General features: G+C 35.5%; 1 protein-coding gene across 1 annotated transcript; it reads left to right on the forward strand.

Annotated features, from left to right (window-relative positions):
- The first annotated feature begins 1,468 nt into the window (after positions 1-1,468).
- Positions 1,469-20,527, forward strand: LOC135214781 (uroporphyrinogen decarboxylase-like). The gene is given in 10 exon segments (XM_064249135.1): positions 1,469-1,611; positions 5,014-5,122; positions 5,533-5,711; positions 6,051-6,212; positions 6,733-6,894; positions 9,777-9,914; positions 10,329-10,466; positions 10,468-10,496; position 10,936; positions 20,142-20,527. Coding segments are annotated over 10 exon segments (1,092 nt in total). The 5' UTR covers positions 1,469-1,599; the 3' UTR covers positions 20,304-20,527.
- The last annotated feature ends 1,408 nt before the right edge of the window (positions 20,528-21,935 follow it).

Here is a 21,935-nt window from a genome sequence, read left to right on the forward strand (position 1 = left end):
CAGCAACGGGGACCAACAGCTTACGTGACTTCCGAACCACGTCGAGAGTGAAACCTCTATCACCAGAAATACACATCTCACACCTCAGTAATGCCAGGGAATCGAACTCGCGGTCACCGAGGTGGCAGGTCAAGACCATACCGATCACGCCACTGAGGCGCTGCTAATGTTAGGAAACAAAAACCTATCACAGCGAATCTGACTGAAACAGATATCGATATCGAACAGTATTGTAGCAAAGGAAGGACAAATGACCTAAAACAGGTTGCAGTGATTTTATCACCGTTATGAATATATGAGGCCTTACGAACAATACCAAACTTTCCTACCCCATCTGCTGACACTCATTAGATTAGATGTTTCTCAAAAGTAAGATAATGGGTCAAAAGTTACACCAAGTATAGTCAAAACTTCAGACTCTTTTAGTAAATCATTCCCCTTGGGGTGGATAATCAGTAAGAGATCTGCTATTCAATAGTTTTCGTTTTGCTGGAGTTCAACCTCATACCCCACCGACTGTACCATTCATCCATATCACGACTGAAACCGAGGGCAGCTTCATTTCCCATAAGTGGAGATTTTACTGCACCCACGAGTGTTGTATCATCGACATAAACCAACAACCTACCACTTGCATACGATAAAATTAAAAGCGGACCAAGAACACTACCCTGTGGAATACAAGACCCAATAGGTCTTGGTTCACTTTAGATCATATCAACAGAAACTCACTGCTGCCTACCTGTAAGGAAATCTTGAAATAATCCGAAAACATATCCACCCACCTTAAGATTCTGATGTTTCAAAATAAGTGACTTATGATTTACTATATCGAAAGCAGCACTAAAATTAATAAGAATCACTCTACACTCAAAACCCTTATCGAGATTCTCCTCCAAATAGCATGTCGTACTTTGAAAAAAAAAAAAACATAATCGGTAGAAATGAATGTGAAATCTTCTACATCTAACACTTTTAGGAAAGGACACTAAACGCAGAAGTACTTTTCCAGACCTATCTAACATGAAAATGGAGAAATTTGAGATTAACGCACGGGTACACCACGTAAAGTGATCATCGAGACATTTTGAAAGCTGTAATCTTTCTAAAATCTTGGGAATACACCCCGAGTGAGGCCGCAAAGTTTGTTTTTTTATGTTATATGTACTGGTCGTTTTGTCAAGACTATTACCACAACATTTAGTAAAAATATATCAATAAATAAATGTTTGACTCACTACACTAAAGGGAAAAAGATGTTTAGACATTTGACTATATTTTTGAAAGGCAAGAATTTTTATAGGAAGGCAAACAGATATTTGACTATATATTTCAAAGGCATGAACTTTTATCGACACGCTATGAAAATTAAATAAAAATTAACTCATCCTTCAAGGCAAAGTTGTGGCTAAGAATACAAGAAATTGACAAACAAGAGATAGCACAGTTTCCGAGGCGGATGACGTCATAGTTCAAGAAGAAGAAGAGTTTGTTTTGGTTGTGACGTGTGAACATTATTCTTGCTTGTAGTCGATAAAGACGGTGGAAAGTTGTGGTACCGGTGAAATCGTTTACTAGAGCGTTACGTCTGCAAAAAGTATGAGTGGTAAGGTAAGGTTTATTCAGCTTGGATTAAGGTAGGTCTGAATTTGTTACGTTTTGAGGCAATCTTATCATTGGTTGTCAGACGATGTATAACCTAGGTAAGGCTGGCCAGTATAACTTAACGTAAAATGGTAATAAGGAGACTTACGGTAGGCTACGGTGCAGGTTGGCCATTTTTTTTTTTTTATTATTATTATTGTAACTTCAGTTCTGGGATGTTAACAATAAGATATAAACGGAATGCGGATGAGTTCATTAATTACTTAAAGGTGGGAGGGGGGCAGTTCCAGGGGAAAGCAATCACCGCCCCTCTCCCCGGCCTAGGTTAGAACATGGCGCATGGCGTCCAAGGTTAGGTTAGCTAAAGATAAGTCTGGTTAGATGATATTCCCTCTGAAATGCCTATAGGCCTACAGTAACTCTGATCCCCTACTCTGCAGACTACTACCTTTAGTGCAAGTTAACCCTACTCCTCGAGCAGTGGCACTCTGAGGAATCCCTGAGACAATTTTTCTCATCCCAAGGAACCTCAGTATACTATACACCGAAATCTGTCTAGCCTATACTAGTGTATTGGCATTGAATACCCAATTGCACCCGACTATGGGCTGGGATTACTCTGACCAATTTTGTTCTATCTTTGTCTTGGGCGTGCAAAGAGCAGTGGGAGTTCTGGTGGTGATAACACAGTCGGTCCCTCTCAGAAATAATAAATTTTCAGAATCTGCTGGAACACACACACACACACACACACATATACATATAAAAGTACGTGAACACTTGTAATAATTACCTTTAGTAAAACTGAGAAAAAAATCTTGCATGATATGTTACAATAAAATAAATTGTAGGCCTACGATTTCTAACGGCATATTTCACAAAGAAAAATATATAAATAACAAATAATCAAATAAAACATGAATTCTCACGGAACCCCTGGCGACTGTTCACGGAACCTTGGTTGAGGATGGCTGTCCTAGAGGCTGGGAGACAGCCAAGGAGCCAGCCTTATGCCCACCAATTTGATGGAACCACAATAGGAAACTATTTTTTTTCTTTTGGTGTGGGGAAATCTCAAAATGAGTGAAGCACATCAGTTTAAGGCTGCATTTACAGCAAACAAATCACATCTTTTCAATTCATGATTAGACTTCATTTGCCACCCTAATTTCAATGTCACAATTTACACCAAGCAAAGAGGCATGATTTGAATTGACTCGATTCACTTGGTGTAAGCGGTTATGTTGAAATTAGCTAGGCAAATCAAAACGAATCATGAATCGTGTTGATTGTTCATGAATTGAATCGTTTCACTTGGTGCAAATGCAGCCTAAGAGATTTAATGAAATACTCAAAACTCAAGATCATGGTAAGCCTATTAACCCAACCTAGGGATCAAGACACTAATGCTGATATTCCTATTTACTATCAGACATGGTAAAATACTTGATAAAAATACTGGTTAAGTATGTTTTCCATACGAATGTACTGTTGGTTTATTTAGGTAAGTTATTCGTATCTGTTGGTTTATTTAGGTAAGTTATAAGTTTGAAGGTGTTGGTACTTTCAAGTTCTTGAACATTTGCCTAAATTTGGAGATAACAGGTGCTTTTGGTGCATCCACCCTTCTTGAGAACTTATGGAGCTGTTTTTGTTATCTGTTATGTAATAAATTTTAGAATTTATATAAATTCTTACACTAAAATACCTTATGTTTTCTGACTCCCCCCCATTTTTCATGATAGTTTTTTCAGATTCATAATGGCTGTAAGAAGTACTAATGGGTGTATTTTATATAGCTGTATTCCTCCCAACCATACGGTAAAAAATGTGCTGTAGGTAGTGCCGAAAAGGAGAAGGGTGTCCCCAGGTGCCATTTAGGACCAGGTGTGTAATGTTAGATTAAGGTGAATGACTCCTGTATTTCACTATTATGATTGACATCACTGTAGATCAGGCTCGGATGGGGCACTTTGCCACCCAGGTCAGGTTAGGATGGGGCACTTTGCCACCCAGGTCAGGTTAGGATGGGGCACTTTGCCACCCAGGTCAGGTTAAGATGGGGGCACTTTGCCACCCAGGCCAGGTAGTGCTTGGTGCCCTAGGGTAGCCTTAGGTTGCATCCCTGTATTTTACTCAAGGCCTTTTTTGGCACTCTAAGTCATGTAGGTAGAGAGTCTAGAGCCTCCCCAACCATGCAAGGGCTCAGAACCCTAGGATAGGTTAGGCTGGAAAGCATACCTGTAACTGTTCTCGCCATACTTTTCTGCTTTATAAGTTTTTATAATTTTTACTGTTGATATACATAAAAAATGTGTTATCGTATTTTACTCAATATTAAACCAAACAAAAACTTCTTTCAGTTTTCTTCTGACGATTGAAAAAGAAACCCACAAATTCAATTTGTAACTTGTTTACTTCTAAGTTTTATTGTACATTAAGTTTTGTACTCCACACTCGAGTACTTTCAGGCCTTCTGTGGCCCATTCTCAAGAGATGTTTGGGATGTTAGCCTGGGTCAAGGCCCAGCAGTCTTCTGGAACTTCTTCTCGTTGTGCTGTCATTTATGCGATGGCTGTTCTGGTTTTCTTGAGAGTTGCCAATCCCCTCTTGTCTAGCTAAGATTGACCCTGCTGACCTGGAGATTAGGTTTCCTGCCCAACAGACTTTCGGTGACCACACCCTTACCACAAGGGTGAATCCCATTGACCATCAGCTCAGGATATCAGAGCGACAAGAGGGGATTGGCAACTCTCAAGAAAACCAGAACAGCCATCGCATAAATGACAGCACAACGAGAAGAAGTTCCAGAAGACTGCTGGGCCTTGACCCAGGCTAACATCCCAAACATCTCTTGAGAATGGGCCACAGAAGGGCCTGAAAGTACTCGAGTGTGGAGTAAAACTTAATGTAAATACTTAGAAGTAAACAAGTTACAAATTGAATTTGTGGGTTTTCTTTTTCAATTACTCATATTATTAAATAAATATATTTAGTGCTCAAGGTGAGTGCCAAGTGGAAAGACACGGGTTGGCTGACTGAATCATTCCTCATTACTTTCAAAACATTCCAAGTAATGCATTCAAGTTCAGAAGGATTCACTTTTGTCATTTTGCAGTACATAAACTACTGTATTTGACAATATCAGGAATAAATAGCTTTCCATTCAATGTTTTATTGATATTGAATTGCTATAGTTAAAAAATTTTTCTTTGTGCGGTGTTTCACTATGTATGTGCTTGTTTACCTTGTATTCTATGGGTTATTTGGTGAGAAGTAAAAACACATTTTGTACATCTTAAATTAAGTATCTAAAAACTGTTGCAATTTTTAGTTTATTTCCAATAGTTAATTTGTGCATGTTCATTGCCTCAAGAATCAGTGATTAAGGAGAAAACTCTTCCTCAGGAGGTATTCCCAGAACTGAAAAATGATCGATTGCTTCGAGCAGCTAGAGGAGAGGAAGTGGATGTTGTCCCTGTTTGGGCAATGAGGCAGGCTGGACGGTATCTTCCTGGTAAGTTCATAGCATCAATGACAAATTTTTCTTTGGAGAGCAACATGTTGACAACATTTCTGATTTGTTTCTTCATGCTTACAAATTTGACAAATTGTACTCTTGTAAACATTTAAATTCTTTGCAACTACGTACTGTACTTGGTACATCATTAAAATTGTAGGCAGCGTAAGCATCTCCATTGTTCGGGGCCAGTCATTTTTACAGTGGTTTTCATTAAGCTGAAGTTTATTGTGTGATGTTAGATCACCTTTTGTTAATTATATTTCACGAGTTTCATCCTAAATGGTTCTTTGTCCAGATGCATGGATAAGTTAAAGTAATGGGCATATAGAATATAATTAATTTTTCATGAAAATCATCTCATCTTTCCACCATAGTAACACTAACAATGTTTTATCACTCAACAGAATTCAGGGAAGAGCGTGCTAAATGTGATTTTTTTACCATGTGTCAGACGCCAAAGTTGGCTTGCAAGGTTACACTTCAGCCGCTGGAGAGATTCCCCCTTGATGCTGCTATTATTTTCTCTGATATATTAGTCATTCCTGAGGCACTTGGGATGAAAGTGGAAATGAAACCAGGGGAAGTAAGTATTACTATTGTGTTGTAACAACTTTCTATCAAGTAGTGAGGTTTGAAATTTTACCATTTTGAGTCTTGGTTTTTCTATTTCCAACTTATTCCTCAAAGAAATGTTCTTCACTGTGCTTGTTTTTATTTCTGAGCATGGCATTTCAATTTTTAGGAGCTAATTTTATGTTTTCAAAATACTTTACAGTATATACCCTATACTGTACTGACTTTGTCATTTAGCATTTATGTTGAACAAAGCTGTTTTATTTGAGTTGTGTAGACAAATCTGTTGCTATTACCACCAAAAGATGTTTTGAAAGTTTTCACTGATATGTACCTTTTGTTCATACAGGGCCCAGTATTTCCATCTCCTCTTCGTGGACCAGAGGATATCAGTAGGCTTGGATCACCAGATGATGTTTGTACCAAGCTGAATTATGTCTTTGAAGCTTTAACCCTCACAAGAAAGGAGCTCCAAGGTAGAGCTCCTCTTATTGGATTTAGTGGTGCTCCGGTAAGTTTGCATAGTTTGCTAGGTAATAATTTATATTTGGATCATATGCTTCAGCACATTTCTCAAGCAGATTGCTATGTTGGCTGAATTTTTAAAGAATTACCTGTTGTATGTGATATGTGTTCAGTCAGAAACTGGAAGCTCCAGAGCTAAGGTGAACATGAATGTAAATATGAACTTATCGTATTTCTTGTTGGTCAAGGAAATCATGTCATTAATAATTTGATGTACAAATGAAAAACTTTATTGAACACATCATGTAATTTGCCATGTGTGGTTTATTAGATTGTGCAAAGTAAAGTGTAGGAAACTAACCATCTGTATTTCTATTTACTGCATTGATTTTGAGTAATTTTGTTACTGATATAGTATACAGAAATGAGTTTTTGCTTTTAAATACTAGACATTACTTTTTGTTGTGATTTGCTGTTGACCTTTGTAGTTATAATGAGTTGTATTCAACTCTTTTGACAGTTCAATGTATGTATAAATCATGTGTAACAGATTTTACCATTTGCAGTGGACAATCATGGCCTATATGATTGAAGGGAAAGGCTCAAAAACAATGAGTAATGCCAAAGGTTGGCTGTATAGATTTCCAGACGCCAGTCACAAACTTCTTAAAATCATTACGGACGCAACTGTCAGTTACCTGGTTGGTCAAGTCAAAGCTGGAGCACAAGTAAGTCCATGTTTCCTTGGTCATCGTTACTTAGCTTAGCTTTGGAAGTAGTACTGTAGTACCATGTATCTTGAATGTATAACTTTAGTAATTCTTTTAAAAAGAAGGATATTTTCTCATATATTACCAGAATAAATTCAGGTTGCTATTCAGTATGGTAAAATAACAGATTATTGCCACAAGATGTAAAGTTAGTGAATCTTCAAGGACATATAATCCTTAGAATTTGGTGCATTTCAGAAATGGAAGAAATTTTTAAGAATCATTTGTTTAAAAATAGGCATAATTAAAAATATTATCTGAATTTTCATCTAGAAAGGTTTGTGGGTCAGATTTTGCAATTGCCTGGCATGACTAACCTGACCACCAGAAACTAATAGAACTTATTGCTTGGCACCGAGTGCTTTTTTTACTTTTGTCAATCTTAACAAATTCTATATGTATTTGAAATTATGTAATTTATTGAAAATCAAAATAAGTTATATTTTTGTTCAATAATAATAATAATTATTATTATTATATTATTATTATTATTATTAATAATAGGTAGATGAAACCTATTCATAGGGAACAAGCCCAAATGAGGCCATTGACTTGAAATTCAAGCTTCCAAAGAATATAGTGTTCATTAGAAAGAAGTAAAAGAAGGTAAAGGGAATTACAGAAAGAAGAGATCCCACTTATAAAAAAAGAAAAAAATAGATAAAAACACATTAAAATTCAAGGAGAGTAATATTAGGGTAGTAATGCACTGCATCTTTGCTTGAATTTCTGAAGTTCCAATTGCACAACATCCTCCGGAAGGTTGTTCCACAGTTGAACGGTGTGAAGAATGAAGGACCTCTGGAACTGAGAAGTTCGACAGCGAGGCTAAACATTTACTACATATTGGTGCTGCTGTTTAGTAAATCTATACTCTGTTTTTTTCCATCTGTCCGTCCGCCTGTGGTGTTTGTGTATGGTAACACTGCGTCCCGGGCTTTAGATAGTTACATTCGGCTTACATTCAACAATTATAATAATATCCTATTTCGAATATTAACGGTGTACTTCACATACAGTAAATTATTAAAACACTTTTCAGTTGTAAATGTACACCCAGATATCCTTTTATTTACCTAAAACTTACACATACCGTAAATATTTAAAGCCCGGACGCAGTGTTACCATACAAAAACACCACAGGCGGATGGACAGATGGAAAAAAACAGACCTTGGAAGATAAAGGGGATCAGGGATCAATTGTGATTGGGAAATGTCTCTCTCTGTTAAAATACAACTTAATGAAAAAGTGACAAACTAGACCAGCCATCGATGGGCCAAGTCATAACTGCTACGTACTATATTAGGAAATAGTAGAAACCTACATCCACATACCACTCTACCTAAAAGAGATAAATCTCTGGCAGAAGCAGACAACCACACACTGGAGAACAGTATTCTAGTAAAGGAAGTACAAATGACCTAAAACAGAATATACCGATTTTATCGATACCAAACTTTTGCGCAACGTTTTCTGAAGCTTTCATTAGATGTTTCTCAAAAGTTGGATGCGAGTCAAAAGTTACACCTAGAATAGTTGAAGGTTCAGACTCATACCCCACCAACTACACCATTCACTGATCCACTCCATGTCTCGACTGAGGCTGAGGGCAGCTTCATTTCTCATAAGTTGAGACTTGACTACACCCACAAGTGTTGAATCACATCATCAATATACTGAACAATCGTGATTTTCAGGCCAACAACCATATCACTTGTATACACTAAAAATAACAGTGAACCAAGAACACTGCCCTGTGGAACTCAAGACAAAATAGGGCTTGGTTCACTTAAGATCACGTCCACAGCAACCCACTGCTGCCTGCCTGTAAGGAAATCTTGAAGTAATCCTAAAGCATATCAACCCACTCCAGGATTCTGAGGTTTTTAAATAAGTGTCTTGTGATTTACTAAATCAAAAGTTAACAAAATCAGTATCAAAACTAATACTGTGAATAGACTCATAACAAAAGTAACTTTGTAAAAATCAACAAAACAATAAACAATAACATCAACAACAACAGTACATACACACATACATATATATTTTTAAAAATTCCTTTGAGAGTAGGTAGTATGAATAAATGTCACCACATATTAAAGAAAGTGCTGGAGGCACCTGGTCAACAAAGTGGGGCCAGCATACCTTGTAAGGCAAAAGAAATCTGCCAGGTTTGTCACAACAACTGGGGAGGACAGTCAGGATGGATTTAGAAATTAAACACTCAGAGGAAAAGATTGGGTAAAGACGAAGGCACTTTCCTGATAATCCACCAAGCAACTTTTACTTTATCAGCCTGTCCTACAAACTTTTCGAAAAAAAAGAACAGGAAAGTGAATAAGAGGAAAAATGATTGATTGTCCCCTCAGGCAAGGGAACTCAAACCAAAGACCATGGCACAATCCAAGGTTGGAGAACAAGGTTTGTATTTATAGTAACCTTCTCTTAAAATGGTTGCCTACCAAGGCTAGATCCCTTCTACCCACTGGTTTGATTTCCCAGAGTGTCCTACTCCTGAAAGAGTTGCCTGCCAAGGCTAGTCTCTCTTCTACCCTAACTCATCTAGGCAAGGATGTCACACCCTGGAGTGAATGTTGTTAAGAAAAGCCACATTAACCCACCACTTGCTTGGCAATTTTCTGTATTTTGATTTTTTATTACTGATACCAAAGTTTAAGGGCTGTTGGCTTGCAAGCCCATACCATATACATATTCATGTATTGTACTCAAACTGAGTGTGCAGTCCCACTCAAAGTTTTAAAGGGAAATAATAATTGACATTAAAAAGCTCTTTATACCATTCAAGATTGATATTAACAAGCTCTTTATAACATTCCAGATTCTGCAGGTTTTTGAATCACACGCAGAACATTTAGGGCCTTATTTATTCCGTGAGTTTGCCTTGCCTTACCTTAAGCAAATCTGTGATGATGTGAAGAAAAATGTAGCACAGTTGGGCATGGAAGACGTTCCAATGGTAGGTATTATATTTTAATCAACCATTTTTTTATGCCTATTGCAATGTTGGTAACTTTCCTAAATGCTGAGTGTTAGTTTTTTTGTTTTTTTTATTAAAATAACTTATTTTATTGTTTGAATTAAAATCGTGTATTTCTTAACAGTTAGTCATTACCACTCACTCCATTCATCCTTGATAAAATTACTTTGTCTCAGCTGCCTTAAAGATCTTTAAAATCAAGTTAGTATATCTGAATCTGCTCCATCAGTCAAGAGGGAGAGAATAGTATTGTTTAATTTCTAGTAGTGGTAGTCTGACAATGTGTAGACCATTTCATTTTATTTTTAATATAATGAATCATCAGAGTATTCATTCATAAGGACTTGCCAAATGTTGCTTTACTTGTAAATCTTTCCTATTTCCTTCCCACAGATTGTATTTCCTAAAGGGGGACATTATGCTCTGAAGGATCTTGCTGCTCTTGATTATGAAGTTATTGGAATCGACTGGACCGTTGATCCTACCTTGGCTCGAGAAATTGTTGGGCCAAATAAAACTCTTCAGGGAAATTCTTGACCCATGCGCCCTATATGCAGAAAAGTAAAGAGAATTTATTCAGTTGGTTGCCAATGACAATATTATGGATTTTTATGTAATGTTTATGCTCTGTGCTTGCCGTTTCATGAGTTTTTGAGTTACCTTAAGCACTCTCTTTATTTCACATTTGAACAGATTTAATGGTTGCAGAAGTTGATAGTGAAATCAAGATTCGTTTTCCAATAGCTATACGTACCGAAATAAAAATTTAGAATGTTGCCCATGGCAGCTCTTAACATAAAACTTTAAGACTTATGTTTGATGATTTTATTAATGTGAATTGGCACACACACACACCAATCTCTCTTGGATTTTATTCTTAAAACTTGGCCAGAACCGTAATATTGAGTGCTGATAATGCTAAACCTATCCTTCCTAGCAAAAGTCAAGATGAATTACCCAAGCTTGGAAGTTTAATGAAAACCTGTAAGTTAGTCACAAGAGTTTTTACTCAACTGTTTGAAAATGGATTCTACATTTATTCAAAGATAACAACTTTAATACTTGATTTTGGAATATTACAGATGATCTAGTAATAGAATTACACAAAAGAAATTCTTAACCTGACAAAACAAACAAAAGATAGTGGTCTTATTTTTTAACAAAACCCCCTCATTTTGGGACCACCTTGACGTGGTGAGGGGGCTCTCGAACCTCAGGAATCTCTTCCCAGGTTCGAACCCAAGAGTCCCATATGACATTATATATTTTCGAGTAAACTTACGTGGACTTTTCCATTTTTTGCCAAAATTTTTAAAAGCAAATAAATGAGAAAACATATCATGGCTTAATGTGGAGTTAAATCCGAAGCTAAATAGTGAGAACTGTGGTAGATCCATCATCTACCCGACAATGTTCGGACCTGTTTTTCAGGCGGAAACTATTCTGTGGAGCTGGACCACGGATTCCAGGGGGGGCCTGGTTCTAGGAATAGAACTCTCGGCATTCTATCCAGTTTGCCCATAATGTGATTAGGATGGGGCTAATTGTATTAACAAATAATACTCTTAGTCCTAGCAAGCGGGTTCTGCTTACACTTGAGCCATACTAAGTCATGTTATGCCATCCCCTTTTGGGGTAGGGTAGGGATGCGGACATTTGGGAGTCCTTTCTCACTTGTGCCTTTGGCAGAAGATTTAACTTCGCGAAGGGCCAATGATATCTTTTCAAGAATTTTTTTTTTTTTTTTTTTTTTTTTTTTTTTTTTTTTTTTTTTTTTTGTATAAACTCAAAATTTATGAACTGTGAAATAAATGATTTGAGTACCCCTGGGCCCCACCCATGATGGAAAAACTACGGCACAGTTGATGACCATTGGCACGTCACTCCCGAATTTCCTAGGTACTGCCACAAGTAGTGAAAGTACTATAAAGATACAAAGGAACACCCTGTTTCCAAGTAAAGCAGCAGAGCCAGAAAACCAAATAGAGTGCATAAATAAAAAAGAAACAAACAAAAATAAATTAGTAAACTCCAATATCGTAACAATGGAACCATATATGATGAACAATAATTCTGAATTAGAGACAAATAATCCTCCCAGCAATACAGAAAAATATATAAAAAATCATAATAGACAAGCAAACATAAAACAAAAACAGGACCAAAAAGAAACAAAAATTACCGACTTAATCCCACATTGGTACATTTTGATGACCTCTTTGGACCAGATAATTGGTCAAGATTTCTAGTCCTCAAAGCTGACAACAAAATCTCAGCAGCGATGCTAGAAAACAAATTACTTAACATATATCCAACACAAGACATGGAATGCAGACACATCAAGGACAATGAATGGCTTATCCAGTAACCAATAAAAAGCAGTCCACTGCCTTTTTAAGTATAACAGAAATAAATAATATAAAGGTAATAATTACAAGCCACGAAACATTGAATTATGTACAGGGTACAGTCATCCTACCCAATAGCGAGCAGGAGCTTCCTTCAAAACAACTATTGCTAGACTCCCTAAAATTGAGATATAACAATATCCACGATTTAGAAATATACTCTATTTCAAGTAGGAAAGATAAAAGTAAAAATATCAACATTGCCAAAATAAAATTTACAGGCCAAGACTTACCATTTAAAATAAAAATTCTTGGACAAAATAGAGAAGTTCGTCCTTTTGTTCCTAAACCATTACAATGTACACAGTGCTCAAGGTATGGACACACATACAAAAGATGCCGCAATAAAGCTATATGTGCAGTCTGTGCATCAGATGACCATACCACTAATTGGAACTGTAATCAATCAAAATGTATTAATTGTGGACTAGCCCATCACGCAAAATCTAAGGAGTGTTCATTGTACCAATATAACACAGAACTTCAGTTGTTAATAAATAGGACAGGAATGTCAGTCATGGAAGCCAGACTTGAGCTAAAAGTAAGAGGCGTTAACAATCCATCCAAAACCCCCACCTTTTCAAATGTGACTAAAAATCAAGACATCAAACAGCACAATGACAAACAAGATAGTATAAACAGGGAAACTGGATTTCATACCAATAATACTGAAACACAAAATAAAAGTGATATTACAACAACCAATACCACCACTAACATAGATGAATTCCGTTCTATCCATGGAAAAGAACTTCCAATAGAAGAAGAATTAAATAATGATGATAATCGAACTGGCAAAAAGAAAAGAATTCTAGAAAGAACCCCACCTAAGGGAAAAAAGGTAAATATTGAAAATTACAATCAATCCAGAGAGACTCCAACTACACCAGGAGAACATTTTAAAAAAGATATTAAACTAACCTCATCACAAGTGGAAATACACAATTACCCTCAATCTCAATCAAACAGCCAACATCTGGACAGTAAAGATCACTCTTTACAAGTTCCATCAAATAATACTAATGAAAATCATACCATTAAACCAAACCAAAATATAACTATCACCCCCCAACCATCCACAAGACCGAAATATCCCATTAACAACAACAAAACAAATAACCCCTCAAACCAACAGTCCTTATCACTACAGAAAAGGAACAATAGAATTACAAAACCAGAAATTTCTAAAGCTAGACCAAAAACTTCTGAACCAATAATTAACATTACCAAACATGCTTCATCTTGTGGTTGTAATGAATGCTTTGTAAGTACATATAACCAACTAACTACCAAGACAGAGGACACAGTACGAAATTGTATTGACAATTTTACCAAATTAAGGAGGTGCCCCTTTAACACACCAACATGAGAACGAATTATGTTCTGAATCCTTAAAATACAAAAAGGAAATTATAAAATCAAAAATAGACTTATTAATATTCAACTATGAAAAACAAACAACTGCAGAATCTAATAACCACATACAAATACAACGATTAAAAAACCACAAATAAAAAATTCAAATGCATATAAACTACGAGATAAAGTAAAATCAGCAATCAATTTACAGAATTTAACACCAATTCCTCCCAATAATGGAATATAAAATCATTCAATGGAATATAAATGGTCTCTTAACCCGACTACGTCTGGGTGAATTACAAAGAATCATACGAGACCACAACCCAATGTGCATATGTCTACAACATATAGGAAGTAACCCTACAAATATCCAACACTATAAAATGCCTGTTATTCACCAACTGACGGTGGAAAATTAGGCACAGCCATATACGTTCATAATAGCATTACATATGAACCTGTTGACATACCATCTATGCCATATCAAATAACATCAATTAAACTGTATATGCCTGATAAAAGTAAAATTACTATTTGTAATTTTTTATATAACCAACCAAATTTCAATGCAAATTTCAGTGATTTTTCTGAACTTATTAGCAAAAGTATACAGGAACCACTACTTATAGTAGGAGATTTTAATGCACATAATCCATTATGGGATATTAATAACCCCACTGACACATCCGGAATCAACATAGAGAATACTATAATGAAACACAACCTGTATTGTCTCAATGAAAGTGAAGTTCCAACATATTTTTCAAATACACACCTAACCTTTTCTTCAATTGACATTTCATTATGTTCAAATGATGTAGCGGAGAAATTTGAATGGAACGTCCTAGACGATTCATACACAAGTGACCATTTCCCAATCATTCTGAACTACTTAAGTAATGTCAAAATATTGCCACCTACAAGATATAATATTCCAAAAAGCTAACTGGGATAAATTTTATTTCCTATACACACGAAACATAACCACCATTCCCACATAATGAAGATCACAATACTACATGTGAATCCTTCTCAAACTTCATAATAAATGCTGCAGATAAAAGTATTCCAAAAACCAAAACACATTCCACAAAAATCCCCTGTCCCATGGTGGAATCCAACATTAACAACATTAAGTAAAATAAAACATATATTGAGTCGCAATCTAAACAGACTCAAAACTCGCCTTAAATCACTCAACAAAATGCCCTATAGTATAAACATATTAAACAAAAATAGTTATCAACATAACAATTAACCACATTAAACCACTATATAACAAATATACAGCCAAATTTAGAAAAACGGTAATAGCTGAAAAAAATCGCATCATGGAAGGAATATGTCTCAAACATATCTTCAAACACATCCACAAGGGATATCTGGCAAAGATAAGGAAAATCAATGGAAAACATATAAGACCTCCAAGAAGTGCAATACATTTAAATGGAAAAATATACCATGATACTTATGAAATATCAAACATAATTGGGAAACATTTTGAAAACATCAGTGCTTACTCCAGCCTAGATACACATTTTCAAAGTATCAGAAAACAAAAAGAAAATATAATACTCAATTTTGAAACTCTTGAAGACCTGGAATATAACTATATTTTTTTAACATGGATGAACTAGATAATGCCATCAACTCTTGTCATCCCTCTGCACCAGGATATGATAAAATATCATTTGAAATGATAGAAAATTAGCTATAGCTAAATCATATTTATTAAAATTTTACAATAGTATCTGGCTAAAACGTGTCTTTCCTGATAAATGGAAACATGCCATAATTATTCCAATAAACAAACCAGGAAAGGATGCAAGTAATCATCCAATTATAGACCGATATCTCTAACAAGTTGCCTATGCAAAATCTTAGAAAAATGGTTAATGCACGATTAACGTATGTAATAACCAAAGAATCCATGTTTTAAACACCAACACAATCTGGTTCAATAGCTGGCAGATCAACCCTAGATCCCTTAACACATTTAGAAGATCATATCAAAAAAGGCTTTGAACAAAAGAAATTAAACGTAGCTATATTTTTTTGATATAGAAAAAGCATACGATACAACATGGAAACATAACATCATGCAAAAACTCCACTCCAAGGGACTAAGAGGCCACTTACCAATATTTATTAAGACTTCTTAACAAACAGAACGTTTTCAAGTAAAGTAGTAGAAAAATTCCTACTCAGTAACCTATAACTGAAGAAGGAATCCCTCAAGGTAGTGTCTTGAGCTGTACATTGTTTGCTTTAGCAATCAATGACATTACTATAAATTTACCAAGTGGTGTAAAAAACAGTTTATATGTTGATGGACTTTGTCATTTACTATACGAGTAGTAATTTGAGACATGCCTCAGAGAGTTCTCAGTACTGCCATTTCAAATATATGTAGTTGGGCAAATTCAGTTGGATTTAAATTTTCAACTGATAAAACAAAAGCAATCGTCTTCTACAAAGACAAAAGGTGGATGAAGAACCAAACAATCAAACTGCATCTTTATAACACTGAAATACAATTTTGTACAAAAATCAAGTATCTAGGAGTAATATTTGATCAAACATTTAAATTGGAAAGAGCACATCAAATACATTAAAGCCAAGGGCATCAAAGCCCTTGCCATATTAAAAAGTTATCACACACTAATTGGGGAGCAAAGCGAGACATTTTATTAATGATATATAAGGCAACAGTCTTATCCATAATAGATTACTGCTGTCCAATATATTCATCCGCCTCAGAATCTGCATTAAAATCTCTCGATGCAGTGCACCATGAAGGCGTGCGATTGTGCACAGGAGCTTTCCGATCGTCCCCAACAAACTCACTTTTGGTGGAGGCAGGTGTTTTGCCCTTAAAACATCACCGTAATTTAATAACAATACAAAGAGGTCTTTCATTACAAGCAGGATCGTCTCCTGCAACTTACTGCTTCCAAAACTGTAATCAAGTAACAGCAGTTAATAGTACTAGCTCTTTCCCAAAAAGAGCTAGATACATAATGAAACATACATAATATGAATCCAATTTTTCACCCACCAATGGAATTGCCACCACATGGATTTTAAATAGAGTAAAGATATGTACCTCCCTGTCTTACCTACTCAAAAAAACAAATGACAAGTACGGAAATGTACCGCCAACATGCTTTGGAGCACATTAGAAGAAAAAGGCGACAAATTTATGATATATACAGACGGCTCCAAAAATAATGTTGGAGTAGGAGCATCTGCATATTCGAAAAATATGTTAAGTAAAAAAAGCCTACCTTCAATATCATCAGTATTTACTGCTGAAGTCACAGCCATACAGATGGCTCTAGATATGATATCTGAGGCAAAAGCAAATGTCTCTGTAATTTTCAGTGACTCACGTAGCGCTATAGATGCAATAGGACAGTATAAATCAGGAAACCAAAATAGTACAGGAAATTCAAATAAAATTCATCAACTCCTCCAATCAGGAATATCAATGGAAATATGTTGGATCCCAGCACACGTGGGAATAAAGGAAATGAATATGCAGACTCTGCTGCCAAATTAGCCTGCACTATCCCTCCAACAATTTCATATGCCCCAGTGTCAGACTGGGTAAAATCAGTTAAAACATTAATTTACCAGGATTGGAAAGAAGAATGGGCCTCGGTGCCAACAACAAACAAACTTAAAAATATAAAAACTGAAGTCTATGCATGGAGGACATCCTCACAGGAGGAAAGAGCAAAAGAGGTGATATAGCAAGGCTACGTATAGGACACACAAGATTCTCACATGGTCACTTGATGTCAACACCACATGCTGACCCAGTGAAATGTAAACAGATGTCAAACACCCATGACAGTACAGCATTTGCTTGTTGAGGAAATGAACCCATTGGACCCAGCAAAGGATCTATTTATTCTGCGGAGTTCAGAAATGAAAAATATTCTTGCGGAAAGCAGGGATTTTTCAATTAATAAAATCATAAATTTTTTAAATAAGACGGGTTTCTCTAAGAAAGTCTAAATTTTTTTTTTTTTTTTTTTTTTTTTTTTTTTTTTTTTTTCTTCTCAGGATGATCCCTGAGAACCAGCCCGAGAAGAGTCTACTTGAGACTCAGAGGTCTGGAAAAACTAACACCTATTAATAATAATAATTTTAACAAAAATCAGTATTTTGTTTGTTGATGAAGAATACTTGATAAGCAAAGATGTCCAAAGTCAATCTTAGTGCAGCCAGTGGCCTTCTGGGGTGTAACAGTGGTAATAGTGAAATGTATAGTCATTCAACAGAAATGTGTTTGGTGCAGTAGCAGCAATTATTTAGTGCAGTTTTGGTTGCCTAAACACACATCTCTGTTTTCAGTCTTTAAGTTGTAATAATCAGTACGTATGCCCCTGCAGTTTTGAGTGTCCTAGTTCTTTGGACCTTTAAGGTGCAGTTAAAAATTCTGTTCATCCACTTTCCAAGTGTACTTCAAATGTTTAAAGAATGTCTTCCATTTCTAGACACAGGTTTTTGCACCTAACCACTACTCGACAGTCTTACCGAAACTTTGGTGTCATTAACATCACTGGTGCACCAAATGAATCATTGATAATAGAGACAGCTACAATAGGGCTGCAACAACTTTTGGACTAGTGGTGTGACCTCTTTAACTAGGGCAGTTGGAGCTTGTTCCTGCTTCAAACTGGTACAGTTCACCAACACCAAAAACAACAATATTTTATTTTGAGTCATGGGTGTGGGGGACCATCCAGGAAACCAATTTTATTAAGCTGTCAGGTGTCAGACTTGTGCTTAAGCCTTTACCTCAATTTAGTATCTGGGACAGGAACGCCATCCTTTCTTCCATTACAGCCAAAGGTCAGCCATTCTTCAACAGTCATTGAGTCAAGGTTTACCTAGATGATGATCAGCCTCATGTTCCCAATTTGACCAAACTGAAGCAACATTTTTCAAGGCTTGACAGCTTTCACACTGATTGCAGTTGTCTTGCCGATGATGCTAGCCTTGTAAACTTAATGTTTTTGCCATGGATGGCCAAATAATGCTCACATCAGTGTTTTCATTTTGAGGGTATTAGCATAAATGTTTTTATATCTAAGATTCAGTCAACAAGTAGCCAAGATTTCTCACCCCTTCAGAGCATAAAATCCTTGTTTCATTCCATTCCATTACATTCACCCCTTCAGCATTTCCGCTTTGACCTTCACTTCGGGGACAGGAAGGATTATATCCCTGACTTAGTGTTGGGTTTTCAGCACTTCCTACAGAATCAGACCTCCAGCCAATGGCAGTGTTCTGCTAACCAGGCTAGTCTTTTTGGGTTACCTTGTTAAGTCTCACAGAATGAAAATGGGCAGGTGATCATTTGATGCTTAATTATTAACTTTTTAAATGTCAGTACTAAGTGTATTGTTCTTATAGTAAATGGTTAAATTTATCGAAACAGTAATCATGGTACATGTAACATTACTTTGGAGGAAGATGTTAAAGCTCTGTCTTCCACATTTTCATATCCCAGTGTTATTTTTGGAGATATAGTCATCCAAATTTTATCACTGCATTTTAGTTGTCAGTTGATTTGTTTCTATACATGACCTTACAATACTAGACCATGCATGAACCCTTTCCTGTACTCTATTTGGTTCATCAACACCTTGGGTCAAACCATTTGAGTTTCTTAAAGCCATGGTCCCTAATACTTGAGTTCCAAGAACCCTTATGGATCCATTAGCTTAACACAAAAAATTGGTTTTCATTCAAACTAGCAATTATGTTCACAGTGGTGGCCCTCCCCCAACCCAAGATGCCAGTTATAGCTTCCTGCTCATTCTGGTGTATGAGGTGGTAGATGGCTGGGTACTCCCTTTCTTTTTTGAACAAAAGAATTCTGGTTTGGGGATCACTTTGTCATTATGGACTGTTGTGAGGGCATAATCTGGTAAATTGTTTTGTTTTCATGAAACTGAAATATCATTGAACTATAAAAATAAAAAAAAAACAATGCTTTTACTGAAGTTCCTCTTACATTTACAAATCTGAAATTATTGTATTTTAATAAAAAAAAAAAAATATCCTTTGCTTTTACAAGGGTTATTTCTTATCCTTTGCAGAAATTCTAGCTTATGATTTTATTACAAATAGAAATATCCTTTGGTTTTGAGTTTCAATCCTAACCAGTATATTAGGTGTACATTATGTATTTACTTTGTGTATTTGAACCTGCTTCCTTCTTTCATCACTTTTTATATTAGTCTCTTGTTTGTAACATGTAATGTATTTAGCAAGAATATAGTTTCCTCTTTGCTTGGGTTTGTAATTTGAAACTGGTGAGCAGAAGGAAGTTAGGTTCTTTGAATTTTCCACTGTTTATACATTCAGGCAGATTTGTGTTCTTTATTAGTGATACAACATTTTTTTTCTTTCATTACAGAAATTCATCAGCAATGCCGTAAAAGAAATGATTGAGAAATTTGGCCGTAACCGCTACATAGCTAACTTGGGCCATGGAATGTACCCTGATATGGACCCAGAAAATTTGGCAGCTTTTGTTGACGCCGTTCACAAGCACTCCAAGAAACCAGACTCCACCTGATTTTTCAGTCAGAGCTAAGATGAGGAATTAAGTTACTCACACTTGCAACAAGTGAGTATTTAATTTCGGGGGAACAATTACAATTAGATAGTGATTGATATTAAAAATCTTAATAAATAGTGTCTTAATAGTTACAATCATTCAAGTATTACTAAATTGTCAAGGTGTTTGTAACCCGTGAATACTGTCTTAAATGTTTGACCATCTAGTAGACATTCATGGCACGAAAAGCATGAATCAGGTAATCCCAGTTATTCAGCCAAGTAATTGTCTTGTTCAGTGGTTGTGTATTTCGTAATCCTGTATTAATGGGTATAGAATTTAGCACAGTATTGTTATTGTTATTGCAGCTTTGTGTTAAATGTGTTATTGTTATTGCAGCTTTGTGTTAAATGTGCAAGTAATGATTGATATATTGTGAATATAATTTTACCATGATTACTCGACTGTCTTTATTACAACTCTTTGTTATAAAACCTTGGAAGAAACCATATACTATCTTGTTTCTTATTCAAGGAGATTTTCAAGCTAATTTGTGAGTATGAGAATCATTTATTCTTACAGTACTAGAATTGTCTCATGTACTGATTAACTGTTTCCTCCTTGTCTTATCAAAGTAAACTTTGTTGAAATACTGGAGATAAATGCTCAGCTATCAACAGCAATCTTTCAAAGTCTGTCTACTTATCACCTTTGTAAAAGTGCCCGTACTGTAGTACTATAAACAAATATGTCAGCAGAGGGATTTTTTGTGAAACCAATTATGCCCTCTCATGACTAAGTTTTCTTCCAAGTTACTGTGATGACTTTGGCCGTGATATATCATAAACCAGATAAAGTTATTTATCATATCTCATCTGCATTTAGCAGCTTCCAATTATGTCAAAAGAACCAGTCTATTTACTTCTTATATGAACATTAATCAGTATTAATTTTTAAACACTTAAATTTATGAGGTATGCTGGTGTATCCAAAATCATAGTATATAGTGTCAGCAAGAGTAAGCACGTCACTAGTACGTATATGACTTTGCTCTTTATAAATAAGAATTGCACATCAATTTTTTCCACTTGGTAACATAGGTTATTGTTGGGAATTGCATCTTTATTTACCTGCAGCTTTTACACAACTATTTTCCAAAGCTTATCACATTTGCCTATTATCATTTTCTGCTACTCATAAAACATGTTTCATTTCTGAAATGAGACTAGTTCATTTTGAAAACAAGTAATTATTATTATTATTATTATTATTATATTACATATTATTATTATTATTATATTTAATAGTTTAACCAAACCAGTGTACAGTATACATACATACATATAGTATTGATAAAGAGACAAGAGAATGTATGTACTTAATTAAAAAACAGGTTTTCAATGTCATTCCTTGTCTATTATTAAATCAGTAACTTCAGATATACATACATATATATTTTTTACTTATTAACAGTCTGAATGGTTGTTGCCTCATTGATATTTATGCACAAAAAACTGGGAGAGTTGCCTGTTTTGTATATGTACTGCACAATGTTATGATATGTAAATCATAATTGACCAATTATAAAAAAAAATAGTTGCTATTTTATTTTATGTAACATGAACTTTGGTTAAAAAAAAAAAAGTACTG

The sequence above is a fragment of the Macrobrachium nipponense genome, chromosome 46 (genome assembly GCF_015104395.2).
Source record: "Macrobrachium nipponense isolate FS-2020 chromosome 46, ASM1510439v2, whole genome shotgun sequence".
Taxonomy (NCBI): Eukaryota; Metazoa; Arthropoda; class Malacostraca; order Decapoda; family Palaemonidae; genus Macrobrachium; species Macrobrachium nipponense.